Source organism: Lactuca sativa, chromosome 6, assembly GCF_002870075.4.
Source record: "Lactuca sativa cultivar Salinas chromosome 6, Lsat_Salinas_v11, whole genome shotgun sequence".
Classification (NCBI taxonomy): domain Eukaryota; kingdom Viridiplantae; phylum Streptophyta; class Magnoliopsida; order Asterales; family Asteraceae; genus Lactuca; species Lactuca sativa.
In genome coordinates, this window is record NC_056628.2 from 201962720 (window position 1) to 201975626 (window position 12907).

General features: G+C 38.8%; 1 protein-coding gene across 2 annotated transcripts; it reads left to right on the forward strand.

Annotated features, from left to right (window-relative positions):
• The first annotated feature begins 1084 nt into the window (after positions 1-1084).
• LOC111914148 (calmodulin-binding transcription activator 5) lies at positions 1085-6911 on the forward strand. Of its 2 annotated transcripts, XM_023909896.3 has the most exons (13): positions 1087-1473; positions 2146-2271; positions 2353-2468; positions 3137-3225; positions 3345-3390; positions 3540-3642; positions 3733-3846; positions 3940-3998; positions 4105-4356; positions 4475-5175; positions 5272-5830; positions 5989-6303; positions 6692-6911. In XM_023909896.3, the coding sequence occupies exons 1-13, from the start codon at positions 1410-1412 to the stop codon at positions 6740-6742; spliced, it is 2595 nt and encodes an 864-aa protein (XP_023765664.1). In that variant the 5' UTR covers positions 1087-1409; the 3' UTR covers positions 6743-6911. The 2 variants fall into 2 exon arrangements, with proteins under 2 accessions (XP_042751940.1, XP_023765664.1); XM_042896006.2 differs by lacking the exons at positions 3733-3846; positions 3940-3998 and having other exon boundaries at positions 1085-1473; positions 3137-3251.
• The last annotated feature ends 5996 nt before the right edge of the window (positions 6912-12907 follow it).

A 12907-nucleotide genomic window follows, 5' to 3' on the forward strand; every position in this document is an offset into this window, starting at 1 on the left:
CACTCAAAAGGGGAGCACATGGATCATAGCAATATAGCTTCTTACAATCTAGTTGCATGACATTCGAGAAAAGTAAACATTCTAAGGGGGTGTTTGGCTAAGCTTTTTAAAATAACTTATTAGGTTCCACACCACTATAAGTTAAAAAAGTGTTTGGATGAAAATAACTTATTCCGGTAGGAAACCTCTAATAAGTCATTTTTTCATAAGTTACCCTACACTTACTTATTAACTTATAAGCTAATAAGTTAATAAGTTATAAGCTAATAAACAATAAGTTTTTTTTGCCAAACACCCCCTAAGTGTGTCATACCAAAAAAATCATGATCTGTGAAGGAGAAATCCATACCGTTAGTGTAAGATAAAGGACGGTGATTAAACACCCCTTAAAGTCCAGTTCCACTATTGGAAATATCGCATTGGGGTTCGAGGTTGACATAACTTCTTCTTCTTCCTACTTCACTTCGATATGTGGAGGACTTGTAAACCCTAGCTCTGGTTGAAGGTTTTTGAGTATTGCTAATGAAAACGACGACTAAGAGTTCAACTTAAGTCCCTCTCAATTACACTCGATTCGTCTCATTTAAGTTGATAAATACGTGGAATTGTCATTGTGGCCTGCAATTTTCTTTTTATTCGTTTTTCTAATTAACACGTAAGCAACGTAACTGGTTCATCCAATTTCCTTGCTCAAAATGGCATAATTGACAGGTAATTTGAAAGTTGAGAGATTAATTGCGCAAAAAAAAAATTGTGTGACCAATCCGGAACAAAGCCAAAACTTTGTTGTGTTATAGTGTCAATTTCTCTTTGCGAAAATTGTGGCTAAACTGGTATTTTCTTTTTAATTTTTTTGGTTGTTTTGTGATAAAATAAAAATAAAAATAGCTAATATAGACATTTTATCTATTTTTTTCTATAATTTTGCCTTTTTAAAAAAAAATAACTTAAAAAAATAGTTATTTTGTTTTTTGTCTATTTTATTTACAATGTTATTTGTTACGGAAATGTATTATAAAAATCAATCACATTCGTACAAAGAAAATACAGACAGAACTGACAACACCCTGTCCCACGCTTTTAACATCCATTATTGGTCCATCCCTCACGTCGCGTTTTTCCTTGAAACATCACTTCTTCTTGTCGCTTTTACAGTTGAATTCTCGTACAATTTGGGTTTTTTTTCTTCTTCCGTCGTTTCTGTGCAAGTTAATGGTTGCCCCGAGCTTTGATTTTGGTCATCGGAGATTGCAGCGATCAAGTGCTTTAGCTCAATCTTTAGTCTTTACCCCGTCTACTTAATTTCTACTAGCAACAAATCATCGGAATAGTTTCTTCTATCTTTCGAATTATTTTGTGTTTTGTTTTAGATTACATTAGAATTCATAGTCTTTGAAGTTATTTTGGCCATGGAACCTGCCGTACCTTCGCAACTTGTTGGTTCAGAGATTCATGGCTTCAAAACCATGCAAGGTGCGTTTGAATTTGTGTATGTATTTTGCATATATTTATTTATGAACAAGAACAATTCATAGTCATCATACTTACTTTTTACTGGAACTGAGATTGAGTATGTATTGTAGTTTATTCTCTGAAAATGTTGTTCATGCTCATATTATTTCTAGCAAAATTGCAATAGAGCAACAAATTTTGCATCATAACTAATCCAGTTCAAATAATCATATGTATCAGTGAGCAAAATATGGCAAAACGATAGGCGTAGGTATCTAAGAAGTTAGAACAAACTATTTCTGATAGATGGAGTTATCCTAACACTAACTGATTTTTCAAAATTAATTATTTTGGGAAATTTTGACCAAAGAACCTGAATTGAATGCTTTTTACAACGATTTTAGAAAGTTGGATGGTTTTAATAATGATTTTTATAGTCTAGTCACCAACAAAGATGTAGAGGATCTCTGTTGCTATATGTAGCAATTTGCCCTATTTTTTTGCTGGAATTGGAGTGTCTATTGTTGGTTATTATTGAGCTACATATGAAGTATTTATGCACTTCTATTAATAGATAATGATCTACTTTTATTTGTTTATGTTTTTTTTTTGTTAAAAACTAGAGCTTGTAGTACTAGGTATAGTGTTTTAGATATACCCACCATGTAACATGTTTTTTTCTTCCATGAACAGATTTAGATATACCCACCATGTTTGAAGAAGCTAAAACAAGATGGCTTAGGCCAAATGAGATCCATGCAATGCTTTGTAACCACAAGCATTTCAACATTCATGTGAAGCCTGTGAATTTGCCAAAAAGTAAACTTTTATCTCATCTTTTTGTTTTTTGATTTTTTGAGATTATGTTTCTTGTTTGAGATGGGGTCAAACGTCAAATAGGTGGCACTATTGTCTTATTTGATCGTAAGATGCTACGAAATTTCCGGAGGGATGGGCATAATTGGAAAAAGAAAAAAGATGGAAAAACTGTCAAAGAAGCTCATGAGCACTTGAAAGTGAGTTCTTTTTTGGTGCTTTGCACATTTTCACATGCAAAAAGCTATTCATGTTTGCACCTTTTTAAACCCAAAAAGGGATTCCATTGTTGAAAAACACATAAAAGATAGATGGAACTGTTAAGAATATTAGAAAATGACATGAAAAAATGGTAAGGGTTTCTGCTACTTAAAAATTATTAAAAGAACTAGTTCGAGGACTAGACATATGGCATATCTTACGTAATTATGTTAATTCATTTAATAAACATCATCTATGTATAAAAAAAAATTATAGTGGGTTAGTTAAGTCGAAAAACGTTGTTTGATCTTTAAGGTCACTAACCCCTTACCTATTTGCCCTTCTTCTTTTACCCTCCCAACTTCTCTCACGTTAGAATTGATGAATATTGTGAAATGTGTTATTTGGAATGTAAGGGTAAAATGGTCATTTTAAAATCTTTCAAACCGTTTATTCAGTCTAGAAAAAGAAACAAACCTTATATATACAACCATTTACCCAGATAGTCATCATTACCCATTCAACCACTTTATCCATACATAACTTAAAGAGAAATAAAAGGAATCAACCTTAAGTTCATTTTATGGTTGTTTTGAATTTAAATTTATATGAAAATATTAGTTAATTCTGTTATAATATGATTGATGAGTCAACCTTATTTATATAGGTTGGTAATGATGAAAGGATTCATGTGTATTATGCACATGGTGAAGATCAATCAACCTTAGTTCGCAGATGTTACTGGCTTCTTGATAAGTATGAAGAAATTGGAGATTACATGGGTTACGAATATGGGCCCTTCCTTTTATTTTATTTTTTTGCATTAATAATATTTACCATATAAATACCTTCGATTTTCTTTGCTTATGCTGCAGGAAATTGGAACATATTGTTCTTGTTCATTATCGTGACACCCAGGAGGTTTGTCCCCATCATAAGAGCTCTTAATCATATATGCTGTATATTAAGAAATAGGATTAAATACAAGAAATAGCAATGTACTTTGAATAAAAAAATTTAGATTTTTTAAAGTATAATATTTTGTTGATATTTATAAACTCATTATGCAGTTACAAAGCTCTCCAACTATTGAATCAAATGCCAGTTCAGACGCACCCGCTTCATGGACTCTCTCAGAAGAACATGATGGGGTTGATCAGGTTTATAATGTTGGTAAGTTAGTTTTTTAAGTAATTTACTAACAACTAGTTATAATATATTTTTTTAAAAATTTATATTTTACCCTTTTATGTGAGTGTACAGAGCCTAATGAGACTATAATAAATCATAAAATGACACTTCATGAACTTAACACGCTTGAATGGGATGATCTTGTGGTCCCAAATGACTCCGACAACTTAATCACGCATGAAGGAGGTAGTCTACTTTATGTATCTGCAATGATAATCCTTTAAATATAATTGATTTTGATTAAAATTTATAGATCGTTTTTTAAAAAAAATTTTGTAGGAAACATACCATATTTTGATCAAGATGACCAATATGGACTAAATGGAATTGTAAATACTGTAAGTAGGCTAACCAATGAAAATACATTGATAGTTGTTGCATTTGACCCTAAAGAGTAAGTGTATAGTGTTTCTCATTAAACTTTGTACATTTTTTTATTTACAGATGGACCCTGGATTTATAAATTCTAGCAATGACATTTTAGACTCCTTGGAGAAGGATGGATTGAAAAATCAAGATAGTTTTGGAAGATGGATGAATTACAACATGACTGACACTGATTCCCCTCTTGTGATTGATGAACCAATTGGTAAAGAAACAGTTAGGAATCCAAGTAGCCAATCACAATCCTTGGAGCAAATATTCAATATAACTGAAGTCTCCCCTTCATGGGCTTCGTCTAAAGAAGAAACAAAGGTTCTATTTAGATAACAATTTATAACATTCACTACAAAATAATACTTGTAGTCTACAATATTCTAGATTCAATTAAATTAATTATTTTTCTAATCCTAATCTCTTTTCTTTCCTGTAGGTTTTAGTGGTTGGAGTTTTCCACGAAGAACATCTCCACTTATCAAACTCAAATCTGTTTTGCGTATGTGGAGACGTATGTGTCCCAATCGAAACAGTCCAGCCTGGCGTATTCCGGTGCTTCATGCCACCTCACACCCCAGGAGTAGTCAACCTTTTCATCACTCCCGATGGTCAAACCCCCATCAGTCAACTTATCCCATTCGAATACCGGGCCCCACCTACACAACAAAACATCACAATCTCTTCACAAGAAAAACCCGAATGGGAAGATTTCCAAGTCAAAATGCGATTAGCTCATTTGCTATTTTCAACATCAAGAAGCCTCAATATCCTATCGAGTCACGTACCTCCAAAGGTCATAAAAGAAGCGAAAATCTTTGCTCATAAAACGCGATCGATTGTTAAGAGTTGGGATTTGTTGGTGGATTCGATTGTAGGGAAAAAGATAGCGTTTTCGCAAGCGAAGAATAGTTTATTTGAGCTGATTTTACAAAATAGGTTACTTGAATGGCTTTTGGAGAGACTATTAGAGGGGAGTAAGATTCCGGAACGTGATGATGAAGGTCAAGGGGTGATTCATTTGTGTGCTGTGTTGGATTACACCTGGGCTATTTTTCCGTATTCGTGGTCGGGTTTATCGATTGATTTTCGTGATAAACGTGGATGGACTGCTCTTCATTGGGCTGCTCATTATGGGAAGTAAGATTCTATTTCCACTTTTCTTCATTGTTTAGGGTTAAATGCAAGAACTTGCAACTTGTATATACTGATTAAACCTTTAAATTTGTTTTCCAGGCAAAGAACTGTGGCATCTCTTCTATCAGCAGGGGCGAATCCAAATTTAGTAACCGACCCGACTTCAGAAAATCCGGGCGGATGCACCCCGGCGGATCTTGCATCCAAAAATGGTTACGAAGGGTTAGCAGCTTTTCTCGCAGAAAAAGCCCTATTAGCCCATTTCGAGGCCATGACATTAGCCGGAAACGTTAGCGGCTCATTGCAAAGTACAATCCCAAAAGACGATGATTATACCGCCGCCGATGAGCCGGTCACTGAAGAGGAGCAGTATTTGAAGGAGACCTTGGCGGCGTATCGGCGGGCGGCTGATGCTGCCGCCCGGATACAGGCGGCGTTCAGGGAGCAGTCGTTTAAATTGAGATCAAAAGCGGTGGAATTTGCTAATACGGAAGATGAAGCGCGGTGTATAATAGCGGCGATGAGGATTCAACATGCGTATCGGAAACATGAAACCAGGAAACAGATGGCGGCTGCTGTACGGATACAGCATCGGTTTCGTACTTGGAAAATACGAAAAGATTTTCTCAATAAGCGCCGCCAAGCCATCAAAATCCAAGTAAGCCCCCGTTTCTTTTGATGATTATTGTGTTGAGGGTAATTTAGTCCTTTACTCATATTCAGATTTTGTTTATATTGTTTATAATAAACAAATCAACGAAATTTAGTTGTTAATTTTTGCATTCATGATGAAAATAAAACATTTTTTTTATGTAGGCATTTTTCCGTGGTTTCCAAGTTAGAAAGCAATACAAGAAGATAGTGTGGTCAGTGGGAGTGTTGGAGAAAGCAATTCTACGTTGGCGACTTAAACGAAAAGGCTTTCGAGGTCTTAAAGTTGCTTCAAATAATGATGACGTGGACAATAATGAGAATGAAGAAAATATTGTGGAGGAAAATTTTTACAATGCGAGTAGGAAACAAGCTGAAGAACGGGTGGAGAGATCAATTATTCGGGTCCAAGCCATGTTTCGATCCAAAAGAGCTCAAGAAGAATATAGAAAGATGAAACAAGCACTTAGCCAAGCATCGGTATGCCTATCATCACTCTACACTGATATGCCCTTGTTTGTTATGTACGAAATGATAGGACAGAACATGACATGACAAAACCGTTAGATAGATGTCAACAGGACAAAAGTTGTAACTTTTTGTCCTAACTAAAAAAATACAAAAGACGTAAATACCCTTCTCGTGGTCTTGGTTGTAAATAACCCTTAATTTTTAATCGGAGGACATCGTCATGATTGAAAATAGCAGTAATGACAAAAGTTGCAGCTTTTTGTCTCACCCAAAAAGATAATTTTAGATCTAGAGGTATTTTTTTGTGAAAGTAACTTTGCCATTTTTATTATACGAAATGTAAGCATTTATTTTAAGAATATGAATTATTTAGTTGTGGTGTTGTGTTGTTTTGCAGCTGGAGTATGATGAGCTTCTTAATCCAGCTACAATAAATATGGAAAGATAGAAGGTGTGTGGTCTATGAGTATGATAGGATTGCGTTTACCACATATATATATATCATGTAAATGTGTAGATTAAGGTAGATATTTTCAACTTCGGTTACTAGTTTTATCTATTTGTTTAAATGAATTTGTAGTTCTAATTATCAATAAAGGGCTTTGTATTAGTGTAAATGGCACCATGGATTTGTAGTGTGAAATTTCTTAAAAAAAATTATTTTTTAACAATCACATTGTACTTTGATTCTTTCCCCGTATTGGAATGGAAATTAAAAGTTGATAATCATTTCACTTTTCGTACAATTAATATATATAAAACCTATACACATAAAATGTTGTTTTGGGTTTCCTTTGTCGTGTAACTAAACACCAAACCAATCTTGAATTTCATGTAAGGATGAGTAAAAGAACCGATCTGGTTGGAACCGGCCCGGGAATCAAACCGAAGTCGGTTGAAATTAAGAATTGAACTGGACCGTCGGTTCTATCGGTTCCCGGTTCCGATATGTTTTTGTCGTGTCTTCAATGTAGAAACCAGTCCTCAAGAAATAGCAACATACAGTTCCGGTTTTTGTCGGTTCCCGGTTCCAAAAATCCACAAGAATGTTGTCTCGATTCCGGTCTGATCGGTTCTATCCGGTTCCGGTACCGGTTACTCGGTCCAAACGTTCATCCCTAATTTCATGTTTTTCATATTGGCTTGGTTTTTTGGATTTTTAGTTTGGTTTTGCGCGGCATTTTTCTTATCTCGTGGTTTTAAGGGGTCTAAAAATAAAAAGTAAATAAATAAAACCTTGCCACTTTTGTTTTATCAACTTTTGTTTTTTTATGTATCTCTTTTTTTCGACTAATTTTCTTTTTGTAATTTGATTTATAGGGACCGATATTTTTTATTAAATCAATTATTTAAATTCATCTTATTATTTAATTTATTTAATTCTTTATCTTTTATTTAGATTAAATTCCTGCTTACAATAAATACTTTTTCGATTTTTTTCTTTCTCGTTTATGATTCAAACACGATTTCGGTTCCAGTATACCAAGAACCTTCGGTCACAGTTTCGGTTCTAAGAAATTAGGACGAGTACATGCTCATGCCCACATTTAACATATCTTTATTTTCCTAATTTGAAATTCTTTTTTGGGTTTATTCAGAGGACTGTGCGAGGTGTCGATGCGATATGGGTGATTGTAAATCGATTGACGAAGAGTGTTCACTTTCTGGCTATCAGTGAGAGTTCTTCTGCGGAGAAGTTGGTCGATATCTACGTTCGAGAGGCGGTGGCACGACATGGGGTGCCGACATCGATAGTGTCAGATCGAGATGTGCGTTTTACTTCTAGGTTCTGGAAGAGATTTCATGAGGAGCTGGGTGCCCAGTTACATTTCAGTAACGCATATCACCCACATACAGACGGGCAGAGCGAGCGGACGATTCAGACGCTCGAAGATATGCTACGTGCTTACAGGGGTAGAGCTAGAATTTAAGAATAATGGGGGCTGATGTCGTAAAAATATATTCAAGTATATCTTATATCAAAATAATGTGAAAGAGTCTACAATCTTGAAAGAAAAAATGACTAAAAATTCCTTTAAGTAGACGTTATACCGATCATTAAACAAATGACATTTTGAAAAGTTTTCAACTGACATTAAACATTGATTTATAATTCTCCATTAACATGCTAATATTAAAAGTTATCTTAATTATAGATGCATATGTTTCATTAAATGAATTGTACTCGTGATATACTCTATCATTATCAATATAAGAAACAAAATACCATTTACAATAATATAGTTAATGGATATTAAAAAATTATTGAATACAAGAAAATTAAAAAACATATCTTGTTCTTTAAATAGAGAATATATTTTAAGTGGAAAAAAAATTGTAGGATAGTATGCAAGTAGCAACAAATAAAAAAGTTGCCGTCTTTTTCATTTTGGGAATTAGAGCATTGGTAATTTGAGTAATATATAATTTAATTATTATGTAACACCGTGAATTTCAAAACAACTTTTCGCATAATTTAAAACATATTCATTTAATTTTCATAAACATCAGTGTTTGAAACTCCAATCAATGTCATACAACGAATCCCAAGATCACATATCATAAAAATCTCATGTGTGCGTATTGATCAAGTCAGCGCCTTCCCACGGTCATCACTAGTACCTGAAACAATAAACACCAACACTGTAAGCACAAAACTTAGTGAGTTCCCAAAAATACCACACATAACACATATTAGCCACTCGAGGCTATAACTCTGTGGGTCCGTAGACCCTACTCTATGAACCCTCTGGTTCTAACTCTGGGAACCTTCCGGTTCCAACTCTATAAATATGCACAGCATAAATCACATAGAAATAATGCAGTACAACACAAAACATACAAATGCTTTGTCACATAATTCTGGTTACCTACTCAAGGTAAAGTATAGTGAGAAGACTCACCTCGTGTATCTCGATAACTCACGAATCCCGGAAATCACTCGCGCTCGATCCTCCGAGCTATAATCCTCCTATAACATCATATACCTCTAATTAACACTTTCACAACTAAAGTTGACTACCCCTATCAAGTCAACACTGGTCAACTCTGGTCAACGGTCAACGGTCAACTTTGACCGGACTCGGCGAGTGCACTAGAGCGACTCGGCGAGTCTATACGTGTTCACTGACTCCCTAGGATCCTCTCTTGACACGTCGAGTACTTCTCTGACTCGACGAGTTCCACCTGGCATGAATCGCGGGGCCACCACGACTCAACTCGCCGAGTTCCAGCTTGACTCAGTCCACCTGTCGACCCTCTCTGACTCTCCCTTACTCACTGAGTCAACCCATAACTCGGTAAGACCACTCGCTGAGTGGTTAAAGGCAATCTTCATGCTACTCGCCGAGTCTGTTCTTCGGACTCGGCGAGTCTAAGCCATGCATGAACTCAAACTCACTCCTGAGGTCATATCCGTTCCAGTAACTCATAGTTCCAGTCCTTCCAAGCACATTTATCACGTAAAGTTACAATCTTGGCTACCATGCAACGCTTACAAGGCTTCTTTTGGTGAAATGACATCTAAAATGGTAACCTAAGTCCCCAACTCAAAAGGATAGGCATAAAGAAGGGCATTTGGGACTCTCTGGACCTACTAAGATCCAGATCTAGGTACCAATTCCCAAAGGGACCTCTCATACTCAAATTACAAGGCATACAAGGCATGAAGAAACCCTAGATTTGACCATATACATAAAAAAACACGAGAATAAGCTCTGAATAATACCTCAAATAGCTTCCTCTGCCAAAATGGAAGTAGATCCAAGCTCCCCAACCCTCCTAGTTTGGCCTTCCTCTTCCCTTCTTGCTAACACACACAAAGATGATGAATAATGGCCTCTTTTCTCACTCACAAGGACTCACAGGTGCTCTGGTGCTCTCAAGGTCAAAGGTAGCCGCAATGAAGGGTTATAAGGCCCTTTAAATAGGGCTCAGGGCCGGGAAATTAGGGTTTCATTAAACAGCGTGGACTCGCCGAGTCCGGACGCAAACCCGCGTCCAAATCCGCGATCCTACTCGGCGAGTCTAGGCTCCAACTCGCCGAGTCTCCTCACAATTTACCAAAAATAACTAAATGAATAATACCTGGGAATCCGGGCTGTTACAATTCTCCCACACTAGAACTAGACTTCGCCCTCGAAGTCTCGCTCTGCAAATAACTCTGGATACTGCTCACGCATCTCACGCTCCGGTTCCCAAGTCATCTCGGACCTCTTCCGATGCTGCCACTGAACCAAAACTAGGGGTACCTCCTTGTTCCTCAGAACCCTGATTTTCCGATCTCTGATTGCCACTGGTCTCTCAGCATAATTCAGGCTCGCATCCACCTGAATATCCTCTAATGGAACCACTGCCGACTCATCGGCTATACACTTCCTCAGCTGCGACACATGAAAAGTGTCGTAAATCTGCCCCAAATCTGCTGGAAAATCCAAACGATAGGATACCCGGTCTACCCTCGCGATCACTCAGAAAGGACCAATATATCGGGGGCCCAACTTGCCCCTCTTCCTGAATCGAATCACTCCTTTCCAAGGAGAGACCTTCAGGAGCACAAGGTCGCCGACCAGAAACTCAAGCTCGGACCGACGTCTGTCTGCATAGCTCTTCGGACGACTCTGAGCGGTCAACAACCTCTGTCTGACCTGCTGGATCTGCTCTGTCGTCTGAAGCACGATCTCTGTACTGCCCATCACACGCTGACCAACCTCTCCCCAACAAATGGGGGTCCGACACCTCCTCCCATACAACAGCTCAAAGGGCGGCATACCAATGCTCGAATGATGGTTGTTGTTGTAGGAAAACTCTGCCAAGGGCAAGTACGCATCCCAACTACCCCCGAAATCCAATACACATGCCCGGAGCATGTCCTCAAGCGTCTGAATCGTCCGCTCACTCTGACCGTCTGTCTGGGGATGATATGCGGTACTAAAATGCAGCCTAGTACCCAACTCCTCATGAAACTTCTTCTAGAACCTAGAAGTGAAACACACATCTCGGTCTGAAACAATCGAGATCGGCACCCCATGCCGAGATACCACTTCCCTCACGTACACCTCTGCCAATTTCTCTGCTGAAGAACTCTCGCTGATAGCAAGAAAGTGAGCGCTCTTTGTCAACCTGTCCACAATCACCCAAATTGCATCAACTCCCCTGGCAGTCCTTGGCAATTTGGTGATAAAATCCATGGTGATCTGTTCCCACTTCCATTCGGGAACCTCCAACGGCTGCAACTTACCATGCGGTCTCTGGTGCTCGGCCTTAACCCTACGGCAGGTCAAGCACCTCTCAACAAACCATGCAACATCCCTCTTCATACAGGGCCACCAATACTCCTTCCTCAGGTCCAAATACATCTTAGTGGCCCCAGGATGGATCGAAAATTTCGACCGATGAGCCTCTTCCATCAAAATTATACGCGTTCCTCCCACAAACGGCACCCAGATACGCCCCTAAAATGTCATAAGCCCCCGCCCATCGGTAACGAACTCTGAAACCAAACCAACAAACCGCTCTTTCTTTTGCATCTCAGGTTGCACAGCCTCGACCTGTGCCCCACGAATGGCGTCCAACACTGGAGCTACCACGATCAATCTCAAACATACATCCCGCAGCGGGGTGCTTTCCGCCCTGCGGCTCAGTGCATTGGCTACAACATTAGCCTTGCCTGGGTGGTATAGGATCTCACAATCATAATCCTTGACCACATCCAACCACCTTCTATGTTGCATATTTAGGTTGGGCTGATCCATCAAATATTTCAAACTCTTATGGTCCATGTATATCGTACACCGAACCCCATACAGGTAGTGACGCCAAATCTTGAGGGTGAACACCACTTCCCCCAACTCTAGATCATGGGTGGGATATCTCATCTCATGAGGCTTCAGCTGCCTCGATGCATATGCTATCACATGCCCTCTCTGCATCAGCACCGCCCCCAACCCCAAAATCGATGCGTCACAGTATACCACAAAGTCCTCCATCCCTTCCGGGAGGGCTAACACCGGGGCTTCGCACAACCTCTGGCGAAGTGTCTCAAAGGAGGCCTGCTGCTCGGGGCCCCATGAAAAAGCAACACCCTTCCGGGTCAACCTGGTGAGTGGCACTGCGATCTTAGAGAAATCCTTGATAAATCTCCGATAATACCCCACCAACCCTAGGAAACTCCTAATCTCGGAGGGTGACCTCGGCACCTCCCAACTCATCACCGCCTCAACTTTGGTTGGGTCGACCAATATCCTTTTCTGGTTAACGAGATGTCCTAAGAACTGGACCTCCCGCAACCAGAAATCACACTTGGAGAATTTGGCATAAAGCCTCTCCGATCTCAGAACTCCGAGAACCTCTCTCAAATGCTCCTCATGCTGCTCCCTAGATCTCGAATATACCAGAATGTCGTCGATAAATACAATCACCGACCGATCCAGCATCGGCCTGCACACTCGGTTCATGAGATCCATGAACACTGCTAGGGCATTGGTGAGCCCAAAAGGCATCACCACAAACTCATAATGCCCATAACGCGTCATGAACGTTGTCTTCTGGACGTCCTTATCTCGCACCCTCACCTGATGATATCCAGACCTCAAATCGATCTTGGAGAACCAAG